Below are 15,707 nucleotides of genomic sequence, written 5' to 3' on the forward strand. Positions count from 1 at the left end.
AGGAGCACTCTGCTGGACATTATATTAATGGGGGCACTCCGCTGGACATTATATTAACCCCTTAACGGCCTGGCCCTTTTTTGTTTTTTTATTTGTATTTTTCACTCCCCATCTTCAAAAATCTATAATTTTTATATTTTTACATGTAAATAGCTCTGTGATGGCTTGTTTTTTTGTGTAACAAATTGCATTTCACATTTGCACCGATTTCTTGTGGGCTTAGATTTTACGGCTTTTACTTGTGGGGTTGGTATGATCACGAGGATACCAAATTTTGTGGCAGTATTAACTTTTTTGTGCTTTGGTGTATAGAAAAGAATGTGGTGTCAATTTTTGCAACTTTTGATGATGTTTTCAATGCTACCATTGTTAGGCCTGTATGACCTTTTGATCACTTTTAATTAAGTTTTTTATATTTTTCAAAATTGAAAAGAAGTGCCATTATCGACTTTGGGCGCTATTTTCTGTTACAGGGTTAAACGCAGTGAAAAACCGGTAATATATTTTGAACGGCATTTACGGACGTGGCAATACCTAATGTGTTTATTATTTTTACTGTTTATTTATATGGTTTTTTCTTTCACTACTTTTCATGCCCCCTAGTTTACTATAATCCTAGGTTGTTTGATTGATCTTACCATATACTGCCATACTACAGTATGACAGTATATGGGGATTTTCCTTCTCATTCATTGAGATGTGCACATTGCACATTTGTAATCATTGGGTTAAAATGAGACAGCCTCGGGTCTTCGGAAGACCCAAGGCTGCAAAAGCAACAGATCGCCGCTCCACGATGATGCCATGGGCAGTGATGAATCTCATCAAGACCTCAACAATCTGTTTGAAGCCTCCGGCAGTTCTGCTAGCATCAGTCGCTGGTGTCCTCTCCATACACCCACACCATACTTTTATGGTGCATGTTGGGAAGAGGTTAATGGTGGCACTCTGCTCGGCATTATATTAATGGGGGCACTCTGCTGGACATCTTATTAATTGTGGACATTTCATTCATGAGGGAGACTCCTGGACACTTTATTAATGAGTAGTATCCACAGAAAACGAAGAAACAAATCTATACCATCGGTGAGTGCTACTTCGTTTCTTCGTTTTCTGTGGATCTTACTTGTAACCCCTGGGAGTTTGAGCACAACCTTGGTGACAGCATACATCTCCGTGCCTACCCATCCACTAATCCTATTGTGCTGTGCCGTTCAATTACAACGCTGGCTGTGCCCGTGTAGCGCTCACCTCTACATTTGAAATTAGAGAGTAGTGGCTGCATTTCCCATCCTAGGCATGTCAATACGTTTTTCCAGTTTTTCGTGGTAAAATTTGGTGCCTCGGCTTATACTCGGGTCACCTAATAATGAATATATATGGTACTTTCACATTGGGAATACATTTTTCTACTTTGAATTATTTTAGGATTTTTATTACCAAGCTAATTCCATCCTTACAAAACTGACAGCATCTCAGATGATATTGTCCTTAATAATAATCCACCACCCTGTAGTGGTGAAGAGCGGAGGGTAGAAAATTCTCTTGATAATATTTAATTTTTTTATTTCACTTCCATATATTTTTCACCCTCATGAAATGCTCATAGGGTTAACAAATTTCCCAAAGGTTGTTTTGAATATTTTGAGGAGTGCATTTTCTAAAATGCTGTAATTTTGGGGGTTTCTATATTTCTATAAAGTCACTTCGAACTAAATTGATCCCTCCAAAATTAGGTTTTGATGATTTTCGTAAAAATCTGAAAAATCACACCTAACGTTATAAGCCTCCTAAGCTCCTAAAAAATGGAAAGGATGTTTGAAAAATGATGCCAAGTTAAAGACATATGGAAAATGATAGTTAGCTATTTATTTTGGTGATCTGATTAACTTTTCAAAAAGTAGAACATTTTGAATTTGAATAGTATTTTTCAAAATGTTCGCCAAATTTCCATTTATTTCATAAATAAATATTAAAAATATTGCTTAAATTTCTCAACAAACATGAAGTACAATGTGTTACAAAAAAATCTCAAAATCACCTGGATGTGTAACAGCATTCCAAAGTTATGACTACTGATAATGTAGTGTCAGGGACGTGTCAGCAAGGTGGAAAATGGCGTTAAGGGGTTAAGGATCAGAGTATATACAGAGTGTACAAACAACAGCACAGAAACTTCCTGGGACATGGCCATAGGATAATCATATGTAAATTTATCATATTACATGTTCCTGTAACTGGCAACTCCTGATGTGACACATGATTCTTACAAACAAAGGTTGCAAATAAATCCCTAGTTGTGCATAAAGACCTAGTACACTGGGGTAAGAGGAGTCGATCCGTAAGGGACAAAAGTAAAACAATGGATTGCAGTGGCCGTAAGCATTATCATATACATGGCTTTGATTCCAGACAACATCTAGAGAATTTTGTATCAGATAAACCTGAAATGGTCTTTGCTGAAGATACCTTGGTATTTCCTATTCAACGTTTAGTAAAAACTTTCTCATTGGGTATGTACTTTTCTATGTAAATTTGTTTTTTATACTTATAGTATAGTTCCATCCTTACAACACCAACAGTATCTCAAATTATGTTAAACCTAATACTCATCCACCTCCAATTTTTTTGATAATTAAAAAAATTAAATAGCTCTTAGTTGAGTTCATTTTTTAAATGTAATAGATTGGTTGGAGTAATCACATTGTCATTGTCATTTAATTTACAGAGAGCAAAGTAATTTGATCACAAGACTTTGCTTGGTAGGGCTTGTAATGTCCTTTTCAGAATTCACTGAATCTACTATAAAATTTCACCAAATTTCTTATAAAATATTTCCTCTAGAAATGTGTAAATGAGAAGAAAACAGTAATTTTGCCAGAAATGAGCCAGACTCAGAAGCTGGGAATGCATGCTGGCTCAGTGTACTTAGGACCAGATGTGTTACTCGTTTTTTTCTGCTGTTTTTGCGCCTTTTCATACTGTCGCTCTGTTTTTGCGACTAAACACCAAACTAGCTGCGCAGCAAAAATATCCATGTTTCCCCAATTTATCCAGATGTTTTCCCGCGCCTAATGATATTCATCATTTGCGACTTTTCATTCAGGTGCAAAAACAGGCGCAAAAACACTCAAGCCCGAAGATGGAGTAAACTGAGAAGCAACATTGAGCTCTTGTGCAGAGCAGCTCATCCCCAGTAGCAGAGCTCAGCAGACACTAGTACAGACATTACAGATACTGCAGACACTGTGCAGCCTTTATTTACAGTTCATGACCTTCTATTTTCTAAACAATCTGCAGAAGCCTCCGCTCAGAGCAGGAGAGAAGAGAAGTTTGAAGGATTATGCAGATACTACAGAGAAGTTTCCCTGAGTAGCAGGATGACCACAATGTTGTCTGAGGAGGTTACTGGCCAGAATTACAGAGGGGCAGTAGGAGATCAGCCCTGGAGAATCCACTCCAGGAGAAGCCACTGCTAATGAGATCACTGGGTGCAGGGTGTCACACACCTGGGCTCTGCTGTGAGGGTTATTCTCATGCTGGGGTGCGGGAGAGAAGCATTGAGGAGCTTGTAGGAGGATCACATGTAAGAGCCCAAACATAACATTGCGCCTAAACTGTGCCGAAATTGTGCCTAAACTGTGTTAAAGTAAAGTGATTAATAAGAGGCAGGAATTCAACTTATCATAGATGGTTGTAGCTTGTGACACATTTTTTTTTAAAAATGCGGCGGTTTTTCCGAATCCGTCGGGTTTTCGTTCGGCCACGCCCCCCGATTTTCGTCACGTGCATGCCAGCGCCGATGCGCCACAATCCTATCGTATGCACCAAAATCCCGGGGCAATGCAGGGGAAATCGGCGCAAATCGGAAATATTCGGGTAGCACGTCGGGAAACCGCGAATAGGGCCCTTAGTAAATGGCCCCCAATGTGTATGAAAAACAAAATGTTTTTCCATCTTCTGACCCTTATATTATTAATACATTATTGCATTTTTTGCAAGATGGGCTGACTTTTTTATTGCTACTATTTTTAGGACTTTGCAATCTTTTGACATTTGGGCTCTATTTTTGTGTTTCACCATCAGGAATAATCATTTTTATTTTTTGATTGATCCAGCATTTTCGGACGCAGTGATACTTTACATGTTTGTGATTTTTACTATTTATTTAGTTTGATATAAGTTCTAAGCAGAAGGGGTGATTTGAATTTTTTATATTTTTTTATTTTTTACTTTTATAAATTATTTTTTTTTTAATTATTTCTTAGACCCTCTTGGGTACTTTAACTCTAGATGGTCTGATCATTCCTAGTTAGTCATGGCAAAAAATCACTGGCAAAATGGCACCAAAGACAATCATCCATTCACCACCACCACCTTCTGCCTAGTGGTCCCTGCGTATGGCTCCATGTAAGAAAAGGGTTGTGGACAATTGATCTACTTTACCTCAATTGCTGCGGTCTTAATGCTCAAAAAGTTATGGACTCATATATAAAATATAATAATTTCTTTAAAAAGTTGTCAATTTTTTTTACATAATCTAGGAACTATAACTTATTAGAGCAGCTGTTTTTCAGTATCTTTTGACCATAGTAGAATTTAACTTCAAAGAGATTTTTTGGTTCTGAGGACTGTTCTGCTTTAAATTTACTGGTTTGAATGGGTTTAGTATAACTCAGTGTTTTTCCAGTAGTAGGAATGCAAGGAAAATATATATTTACAGTGTTTTCTTCCCACGATAGACATAATCTATTCTCTATCTACAATAGTTTTGACAGTTTGTGCATATTAAATGTTTTAATAGACACACTTTTCTGCAGGTCATATTAAAGGAGATATCTTGATTGACTTCACTGCCGGTTCTGTTATTCATCATCTGTACTCAGCCTGTGATTATTTCAAACACATCATAGTCCTGAAGATCCAAGACAGATGCATCCTGGAGCTGAAGAGATGGGTGGACAGACGTACAGGGGCATTTCACTGGGGACATGCTGCACAACTTCATGCAGAGATAGAAGGAAAAAGGTGACATTTATTTAATTTGAGCTGTAAGTAGAAAATTGGCAACAATATGTTCTTATTTATAGGGTTCTATATCATAATGAGTACTTTTATTAAAGGCACAGCATGAGCTTGACACAAAAATATTGGTAATATTTAAATCCTTCCAACAGTATTAATAATTTGCTAATCCAGATCATAAACCGTATGTCCATGCTATTGTATTGGTGATGACTGTGGGATTATAATATTATTGTACTAATTTCTACCTTTTCTTTCATTTCTTAACAGTGACCAGTTAGAAGACAGAGAAGGAAAAGTGAGATTCGCGTTGCAGCATATTTTAAAATGTGACCTTGAGAAAGATAAAGTTACAGAACCAATAGATTTACCACCCGCCGATTGTATCATCAATTTTGCTTTTTTAGACTATATCTGTAAAAGCCAAGATGATTATTTTAAATATATTAAAAAGTTCTCAAGGTTACTAAAGCCTGGAGGACACATTATAATATATGGTGGTTTAGGTACAACATATATGACAATTGGAAAAGATAAGCTCCATATGTTTACATATGATGAGGATTTTGTCAGGAAAGCTCTAGTTGGAGAGGGTTTTGTGATTGATTCCTGTGAGATAAAAAAGAGAACATTGGAGAGTGACCTCACTGACTATAAGGCGGTCATGTTCATTGTAGCTCACAAGTATTGTTGAATGGATCCGAGCTGCAAAGTTTGGGTTTGTACTGAACTTTGCAGTTTTAGGTCCCCCGGACCTGACCCTGAACTTCATGAGAAGTTAGGGTGTGGGTCCGTCTCAGATCCCTCCTTCCCCCACCATTAATGTGTGCGATCAGTGTTGGAAGCAGTAATGTAAATGTAGCCGGTAACTTTGTCAGCGGTGGCAGCTACAATTTTAGGTGTTACTAGGGGCGGTAACTGGAGCCAAACAGATGTTTACTCATCACTCATCGCTACTCACAAGAAAAAGTATACAATTGCTTAAATGCTTTCCTAAAATCGCACCCAACATGAGACTGAATGTTAAGAAAATTGTCTGCGAACACTAATTCACGGATCAGTGGTAAGAGGCCATCGTCCGTTTCCCATAATTTTTGTGTCACTGCTGTTACAGCCCCTATAAGTGCCTGATACCATTCCATTTCCACCATTTGCTCTCTGACTGAACATGGGGAGAGACATTGGCCTATATTAATCAAAACTGGTGCACGGTCTTCATGAATCTGCAATGCTTGGGAAGTGTGCACTATTTCTTGGTGGACTTTGTTCATGCTGCAGAACTGTGGCGCAGACAAATTTGTAGCGCACGCCAGTAATAAATGTGGCGCAAACGCGGACTAAGCAGTAACACATCCCATCAGGTGCACATTTTTTCTGTCTTGTCAGGCACAGTACAACCCCAACACAAAACTGGCACAGACACTTTGTAAATACATATTTGCAAGCAGTTTTCAATGTAAAATCAGACAGAAAACTGATGCAAACGCTTTAATAAATTTGGCCCACTGTGTTCTTGTAGGTCGCTGGGTGTTTATTGGGTGGGATCCTTTAAGACAAAAGGTTCATTACTACTGTGGCGTACTTTGCTTCATATGATTTTTTTGGATCTAGATAACCTACTGCATTTTGCCTGATCCATTGCTATCATCGAGCACCTGACTCAATATTTTAAAAATGTAATACGTTTTTGGTGTGTCACCTTCCCTTTTATTATTGTGAAATAAATGGGATTATCTGGCAGGCTGAAATAGCTTGAGGACTAATATTCTACAGGGTTCACTTAAGTTATCGTGAACTACACTGCATTATCTGCCTGATAAAATTTGCTTGTGGAGTAAAAGTATATTGCGGTTCAGCTTCTCCTAAGTTACTGTGAAATACACTACATGATCTGCCTGGTTCCAATTGCTTATGAAATGAAAAGTACATTGGGATCTTCTTCCTCGTTAGCTTACTGTTAAATGCACTTCATTATCTGATTGGTTAAATTGCTTGTGGAATAAAAATATGTTGGGATTTGCCTTTGTCATATGGCTATAGGGTAAATATATATTGATCATAAAACATGTTCATGTGATTGAAAAATGCTCATGATTTAACTGGTGATTTTTACAATGATTGCAAATAAATCCAAATTAATAAAGTTATTACTGTATATAAAGTCCTAGTACATTGGAGTAAAAGCAGTCAATTTATATGAGAAAAAAGATAAGACAATGGATTCCGGTGCTCATAAGCCTTACCATGTACATGGCTTTGATTTCAACCAACCACTAGAGCATTACTTTTCAATTAACCCCTTAATGACCGCCCTATCGGCTTTTTACGGCGGTCATTAAGGGTACTTCTTCTGAAGCGTACGCCTTTCTACGGCGGCGCGTCAGAAGAAGATTTCGGGACACCGGATCTCGCTGGTGCCGGTGTCGGGCTGTGATCTTACAGCCCAGACCCGGCACTAACACCCGGGATCGGAAAAACTCCGCGTGGATCGGACCTCCCCCCCCCCCCCCCGGTGTGCTTACCGGGGGATCCGATCCCTCCTGCCGCAGCCCCGGATTCCGACGAGTGACCCGGGGCTTCCGGCTCCTCTACCCGCCGGGTTCTGCCTTACTGCGCATGCTCAGTTACTTTCACTATACACTGCAATACAAGTAAAAAAGTAAAAAAAAAAAAAGATCAAATAATTTTATTATATAATTAAATAAATAAATAAATAAATAAAATAAAAGTCCCATAATTTCCCCAGTTACACAGAATAAAGTATATAAAACACAAAAACACGTACATATTTGGTATCACCGCGTCCGTATCAATCTGTACAATAAATCTAAATCAATAATGAACCCGCTCGGTGAACGACGTAAAAAAAAAACTCGAAAAACTTCCCATAATATACAATTTTTCATCAAACACCATCACAAAAAATGTTCTAAAAAGTGATCAAAAAAAGTTACATTCCCTATTATTATATGACTGAAAAGAACAACTCTTTTTGCAAAAAATGAGCCCTCAACGAGGTCTGACAACAGAAAAATACAGAAGTTATGGTCCTAAAAAGTTGTCAATACTAAAAACAATGCGATATTCTCCAATATTGGTTTTGCTAAGGAAAATTGAGCAAAGATAAGAAAAACTATATAAATGAGGTATCAACGCAATCGTAGTGAACCAGAGAATATAGATAACATATTATTTTTATGTTACGGTGAGCGGGGGGAAAAAATGCTAAAAATCCCAAATAAAAATTGATGATTTTGTTTGTGTCCCCCTTGAAATAGTTAATAAAATCTCATGAATAAGCTATAGACCCCCAAAATGAATTATCTATGCATTGTATCTCATCCCGTAAAAAGTAAGCCCTCATATGTTTGCATTACCAAAAAAAATAAAAATTTATAGGTTGTACAATGTGACAATACAAATCTGCTGTGAATGGCACATCCATTCATTCTATACTCGGCCGTGCGCCCGTACAGAAGTTTATTACCACATATGGGGTATCAGTAAACTCGGGAGGAATTGTGCATCAAACATTGCAGTGCGTTTCATCATTTAATTTATTCTGAAACTGTCAGTTTGGCCTAAATGAATGTATTTTCCAAAAAAATTCAATAGTTTCTAAATTGCAGGTCCATATTGTTTTAACCCATGTGAAACACTTAAACGGTTAATGGATTTAATAGAAGTTGTTTTACATACGTTGATGGGTGAAGTTTCTATAGTGTGGTAATTTATGTGGCTTTACTATTATTTAGGCCTTTCAAAGTCACGTGAAAGCTGGGTTGTCCCTCAAAATGTGAGTTTTAGCAATTTTCATGAAAATAAGAAAAATCGCACCTAAAGTTCTGCACCTCATAACATCCTAGAAAAATGAGAGGATGCATAAAATATCATCTCAACATAAAGCAGACATTCCGTAAATGTTAATTATCAAGCTTTTTGGGTAGTTTTACTTCCTGTCTGGAAAGCAGAACATTTCAAACTTGGAAAATGAAGAATTTTTACAAACTTTTGCCAAATTTTCACTTTTTTTCAGAACGAATCGCAAAACTTATCACTTAAATTTTATAACTAACATGAAGTACAATGTATCACGAGAAAACATTCTCAAAATCACCAGGATATGTTAAAGCGTTCCGAAGTTATAACCAATTATCGTGAGACATGTCAGATTTGAAAAATCGAGTCTGGTCATTGAGCTGAAAACTAGTGTCGGTGATAAGGGGTTAAACTTCAATGGGTCTTTGGAGAAGATTCTGTGGTATTTCCTAAACAGAATTTTGGAAATACTCGATATACTCAAGTATAAGCTGAGATTTTCAGCACAATTTTTATGCAGAAAAAATCCTCACTTGGATTATTCTTCGGTATATAAAAAAAATAAAGTTAGTACTCACCCTCCGGCACTGACCCCCAGGCCAGGCCTAAGGGGGCACTCTCCTTGGCATTATATTAATAGCAGCACTCTGCTGGACTTTACATTATGGGGGCACTCTGCTGGACATTATATTAATGGGAGCACTCTGATGAACATTTTATTAATGGGGCACTCTGCTGGACATTACATTATGGGGGCACTCTGCTGTTTTTCGTATGAGATGGATGATAGCTTGAAGAAATGTTCACATATGGCAAATGAATTCAATTAAATGTAAATGCGCAGAAGGGAACGCCCCTTTAATAATAATCCACCGCCCTGCAGTGGTGAAGAGCAGAGGGTGGAAATTTCTGGTGATAATATTTAACAGTCAAGTATATTCATTGTATCCCCTCTGTAATCTCCAGGACTTTTGGCTGGAAAAATTGTTGGATAAGTGACACACATATCCATCTCAAACATCTAAGTGGAACAATTTATTAGGGGTTTGATTGAATTAGGCACAGTCTGCTTTTGCTTTTCTTTTCTTTTTTTTGAAAACTAAAAGTCATCAGGCACAGCACAAAATCCGGTTGTGTGCTGTCAGTGTAGGTTAGAAAATAGCCGTTGCAATAGGATAGCATCGTTTTCTTAAAGAAACAAAGACAAAAAAAACACAAAAAAAATTTACAGTTTACACTTTAATTATTAAAATGTTGAACCCGAGGGCTAGGGGTAGACGACCTTGGAGGTTCTTGCCTGCCCTGCCGCTAGCGTGTTGTCTGAGCGGGTTTTCAGTGCAGCTGGTGGCATCATCACCGATAAGCGTACACGCCTGTCGACTGAAAGCACTGACAGGCTGACGCTTATCAAGATGAATAAAGCCTGGATTTCTCAGGATTTCCATTCTCCACCAGATGAAGGAAGCTCAACCTGAATAATGTATGCACTCCTCCTCCTCATTTTCCTCCTTCTCCTCTTTGAAAACTAAAGCAGAGGAAACTGGCTATTTTTTTTGCCAGGGCCAACTGGCTCTAGCTATAGTACTCTATGTATTTAATTTTTCTGGAGGGCCACCTACCCGGTCCTCTGTTTTAAACAATTTTGGGAGTGCCACATACAGGCACTCAATCTATTTAATTTTTCTGGAGGACCACCTACCTGCTCCTCTGGTTTGAAAACTTTTTTGGACTGCCACATACAGGCACTATCCAAATTAAATTGTCTCCATAGCAGCCTCCACACGTCGTCTTTTTAGCTGGCTCCACACGTTGTCCATATAGCTGCCTCCATACATGGTCCCCTTATCAAACGAGCTGTGTCAGGCAGAAAGTTGGGTTGTTTTCATGGCTTCCACATCAAACTTGTTAACTTTGTCGCCACCCTGCTGTGTTATCCACAAAATATACTGGCAAACTTATCATTTACCAATATTATTTCAGCGCTTCTTGCGCATCTGTTTAAATTCCCCTCACCCGCCATAACCCAAACTTATAAGAACACTACTACACTTGATCTTATACAAAAGGTTCTTAGAAGTGCTGTTTGGGGAGTAGCCGAGAGACAGAGGCTTGGACAGGCGAAAGCTCGCCTGGCAGCGGAGCGCCAGCTCCATCCCAAGATCCAACTAACATAGTTTTGACTGCAGCACCTTTAATCTACTACTACTACCTTACTGCCTCCATACATCGTCCCCTTATCAAACGAGCTGTGTCAGGCAGAATTTTCGGGTGTTTCACCAGATACATAATGGAACTCGGCCCATCTGTCGCCGCCATGCTGGAGACCTGAAGTTTCAATCATAGAAGCAATATGGATGCCCCAGTAGTCACTCTTAATCATGGAAGTCGCCTCCATGGCTGCCTCCACATGTCGCCCCCTTATCAAACAAGCTGTGTCAGGCGCATTTTTCAGGTGTTTCACCAGATACGTTATGGAACTTGGTCACTATGTCGCCACCATGCTGTGTTATCGACTAAATATACCGTCAACCTTTTGTTCACATAGGAAATCATTTCAGCGCTTCTTGCTCACCTCCTTTGGTTCCTCTCTGCCACCCATTGGTTTGAAGCCTGAGTCCATTTAGGGTATGTCGCCATGCCACTCTCTAGCCTGCCGCTGCTGCCTCTGCATGCCATTCCTTATAGTGTCAGGGTCAATTATTGGATGTTTTAGATGCTATCTAGCCTCATTCTGTCACTCTGTCATGGCCATGCTGTTGCCCATAATTTTGGCATAATGGTGTGTTTAAGCAGCCTCAGAGGCATCCATGCATGCTGCCCCTGCTGTTTCCTGTCCATTTCCGTGGTGTTTCCATCATTTTCTGAGGTTTCCAGGTGTTTGGCCAAGCTTCCCTGTGCAGAGCCTTGGTCCCCTTGAAAAATGTCTCCCATTGTCTTCAATGGGGCTCGTTATTCGAGACGAGCACTCGAGCATCGGGAAAAGTTCGCCTCGAATAACGAGCACCCGAGCATTTTAGTGCTCGCTCATCTCTAGTACCACGTCATGCTGGATGGAGTGCAGAGTCTCCTGGCTTGTGATTGGCTCTGTTTCTGGCCGCCAAAAAGCAAAACGACTGGAGATGCCATTTTCTCGAGCTGGCGAAATACTCATCCGAGCAACGAGCAGTTTCGCCAGTATTATTATTATTATTAATTATTATTATCAGCGATGATGAGATACATGAGATGCATATTACACACAATGACAGACTGAGCTCTGCTACATCTCTGCTCTGCCATCACATCTGATGTGCCTCCTCTCCTGGAGAAAGAACGTATGTGCCTTTAGCTTTATCTCTTTGTTGTTTGCCATCAGGGAGTCTCAGAAGACTCAGAAGATCCAGGGTAGGGTCCAGGGGCAACTGAAATTGTATACACCAGGAGACAGAGACAGGTTAGACTTATATCTGTGAAATGCTGTATTTTTGTTAATAACAGTGAATTAGAGAATGTGTTATTTTGTTATCCTCAGTAAATTTAAGAAACATGTCTTCTTGGGAATACCCCTTTAAGCTTAGACAATTGCTTTGTTCTTTCCCCAACTATTTATCTGAAAAGTATGTATTGTAGATTAGGCCTCTTATCAGACCAATGGAAGTAAAGAATATTAATAAATTAGGTTACTTGTTGTCTTACTTTGGTGCCAAATGAAACTGGTGAACATGATTAACATGACATCTAATCCTGACAACCAAGAAAAGTAATATGACTAGAGATGAGCGAGTATACTCGTCCGAGCTTGATGCTCGTTCGAGTATTAAGGTACTCGAAACGACTCGTTGCTCGGACGAGTATTTCCCCTGCTCGAGATCGAGCATTTAATTAAAAAAACACAGTGAAGAACAATGAAGAATAGAATAAAAACAGTGAACACAGTGAACACAGGATCATTTAAGTGAAAAACACAGTGAAGAATAGATTACAGATGTTCGGCACATCTGCTTACTTGTCGGAAGATACGCGCGGAACGGCAGCAGGGAGACATCAAGCAGCAGGGAGACATCGGGCAGCGCGGGGGAGACATCGGGCAGCGCGGGGGAGACATCGGGCAGCGCGGGGGAGACATCGGGCAGCGCGGGGGAGACATCGGGCAGCGCGGGGGAGACATCGGGCAGCGCGGGGGAGACATCGGGCAGCGCGGGGGAGACATCGGGCAGCGCGGGGGAGACATCGGGCAGCGCGGGGGAGACATCGGGCAGCACGGGGGGGACTTCAGTGGAAGAAGAGGAGCGGATCCCGGGACAGCGTATCACCCCGACAAGTAAGCAGATGTGCCGAACATCTGTAATCTATTCTTCACTGTGTTTTTCACTGCGTTTTTCACTTAAAAGATCCTGTGTTCACTGTTTTTATTCTATTCTTCACTGTTCTTCACATCTGATAACTTGTCGGGAGATAATATACGCGCGGAACAGTGAAGAATAGATTGCAGATGTTTGCATACATCTGCTAACTTATCAGAAGACATTCTTTTTCAATTAAATAACACATTTTATTCCTGAACCATGGTCCCTTTGAAAAATGCTCGGGTCTCCCATTGACTTCAATGGGGCTCGTTATTCGAGACGAGCACTCGAGCATCTGGAAAAGTTCGTCTCGAATAACGAGCACCCGAGCATTTTAGTGCTCGCTCATCTCTAAATATGACTGAATTCAGACATAACAATTGTGGATTAACAATTCTCACACCTAGCCTATCTGCATACTTGTGGTAGATGGTGAGTTCAGAGTCCTAAAGTAGTAGTGATCATGTGGACAATATGTTCATTACAGTTATATTCAGATTTGTTTTGCCATCTATCTAGACTACAGGGCCCTGTTTGCAACCACAAGTGAATTGATGAGGGCCGTGCATGCACAAAAATCTCCATTTATTTATTGGCGGGATGTCCCCTATGCTCAATTGCATCCAATTGGTACGTATGGCATATTTATGAAACATATGTACACATGGTTTCTGTTAACCCTTTTTACGTGAAAAGGACAGTAACTTATATGACTGTCACAAATTTGTTTCACTTTCATCAAATACTTCACAGCTTACTTCCTGCGGATAGAAACCATGGTCCACCTTTGATCATGTGATGTCATACAGGTGCACAGATCATTAGTATAATGATGGACTATTTTTATAAAGGGAACCTACCACCACAGATCTACTTATAAAGGTAGATTGGGTGGTAGGTGCATCTATAGGAAGTGAGGATAGCCCTTTTAAGGGCTAATACTCATGTCCCTGCAATATTTTACTAATTTTTATTTTGCTAATATGTAAATTTTGTAAAGAGGCTACTGAGGAGTGGAGTAGCCGGAGCTGAGGCTACACGGCGCAGCTACTCCATGCCCCAGTAGCCTCTTTGACCCTCCTACCAGATAACTTTGGCGCGCAGCTTCGAGGAGCTGCGCGTCCTCATTCGGGAAGCCTGCCATCTGTGCATGCGCAGAACAGAAGGCCCGTGGCTGCCCGGTCACTGCTTCGAAGCCAGAGCCACTGCGCATGCGCAGACGGCAGGTCTCGTGGACGAGGGCGCACAGCTATGAGGAGCTTTGCGCCAAAGTTATCTGGTAGGAGGATCAAAGAGGCTACTGGGGCGTGGAGTAGCCACGCCGTGTAGCCTCAGCTCCGGCTACTCCATACCCCAGTAGCCTCTTTACAAAATTTACATATTAGCTAAATAAAAGGACTATCCTCACGTCCTATAGATGCACCTACCACCCGATCTACCTTTATAGGTAGATCCGTGGTGGTAGGTTCCTTTTAATACACAGGAAGTAAACTATGAAGCTTCCTGTTCTTCGACTACTTTTTCTCAGCAAGCAAGGATCTAGGAAACTATGAGCAATGGATACAGAAAATATGTTGGAAAAGTATATACATTTTTTATCCAAAAACATTATAAATTGTTTTCTGAAATGCTAACTAACCCCTGTTTCATCCATTAAGAAAACGTTAATACTCAAATACTGAAATATCTCATTAAATACTGGGTTACCGGGTTATTAATTTCCAGTCACATTAGAAGTTAACCAATAAAGAATGTGATCAGGCAACAGGCTACACCCCACAAACTTCCTCAAGTCCTTAATAATTGTATAGAAAATAACTACAGAAAACCTCATATTCACATGATATGCCATAAATACATGAATGATGCAGATTTCCCCTCTGGGCCCAATCTTGAAAGTGTGGGTCAGCTCATGGGTCACATAAAATTAGAAAAAATGACTTTATAGTTGAAGTGTCCTACATCTTAAGAATATGAAAGACATTTTTTCTTTTAATATATAAGTAAATGCTTGTCAGTGCAGGGCACTCTCTCTTGTCCAATTTCACAGCCCACTCAGGCTTGATTGACAGTTTTCTGCTACCCTGTGAACCTAGGCCGAAATGGGTGCACTGGACCCTACAGCCACGCCCATAAGGCACCTAAATTCTTATGTGCATGTTCATAAAAATGAAGATATATCAGCCACAAATTTTCTCAGGAAATTGATTCTAATAATGCCGGACCCTTCACCTAAAATCTCATTTATTTAGGTTATATATGATCTGAGTCTCTTTTAAACCTCATATTGTTGGCATAAATATTAGTGAGACAACAGAAAGCTGAGTAACAACATAAATCCAGAATACTTCTATTAAAAATTGTTAAACTATAAAATCACAACTGTCATATAGAAACTCAATGTTCACGACTGGAGCACATCCCAACAAATTTATCAGGACCTCTGCGCACCACCAGTGGCGCAGAGGCCCTGAAATAATAGCAAATGCTAGCTTATTGCTAGCTTTTGCGATTATTTTCCCCAATCCGCCACCTTCA

General features: G+C 39.9%; 1 protein-coding gene across 1 annotated transcript; it reads left to right on the plus strand.

Moving 5' to 3' along the window:
- The first annotated feature begins 2,290 nt into the window (after window positions 1–2,290).
- LOC140135212 (nicotinamide N-methyltransferase-like) lies at window positions 2,291–7,041 on the plus strand. Its single transcript, XM_072156382.1, has 3 exons — window positions 2,291–2,513; window positions 4,821–5,028; window positions 5,296–7,041. The coding sequence occupies exons 1-3, from the start codon at window positions 2,363–2,365 to the stop codon at window positions 5,717–5,719; spliced, it is 783 nt and encodes a 260-aa protein (XP_072012483.1). The 5' UTR covers window positions 2,291–2,362; the 3' UTR covers window positions 5,720–7,041.
- The last annotated feature ends 8,666 nt before the right edge of the window (window positions 7,042–15,707 follow it).

The sequence above is a fragment of the Engystomops pustulosus genome, chromosome 6 (genome assembly GCF_040894005.1).
Source record: "Engystomops pustulosus chromosome 6, aEngPut4.maternal, whole genome shotgun sequence".
Lineage (NCBI taxonomy): Eukaryota > Metazoa > Chordata > Amphibia > Anura > Leptodactylidae > Engystomops > Engystomops pustulosus.

Bases quoted from the DNA above. Each gene is read 5' to 3' on its own strand.
- LOC140135212 (XM_072156382.1), top strand. From the start codon at position 2,363: ATGGATTGCAGTGGCCGTAAGCATTATCATATACATGGCTTTGATTCC. The intron at 2,514-4,820 runs GTATGTACTTTT...ACTTTTCTGCAG, and splicing joins AGTAAAAACTTTCTCATTGG to GTCATATTAAAGGAGATATC. The intron at 5,029-5,295 runs GTGACATTTATT...ATTTCTTAACAG, and splicing joins GCAGAGATAGAAGGAAAAAG to TGACCAGTTAGAAGACAGAG.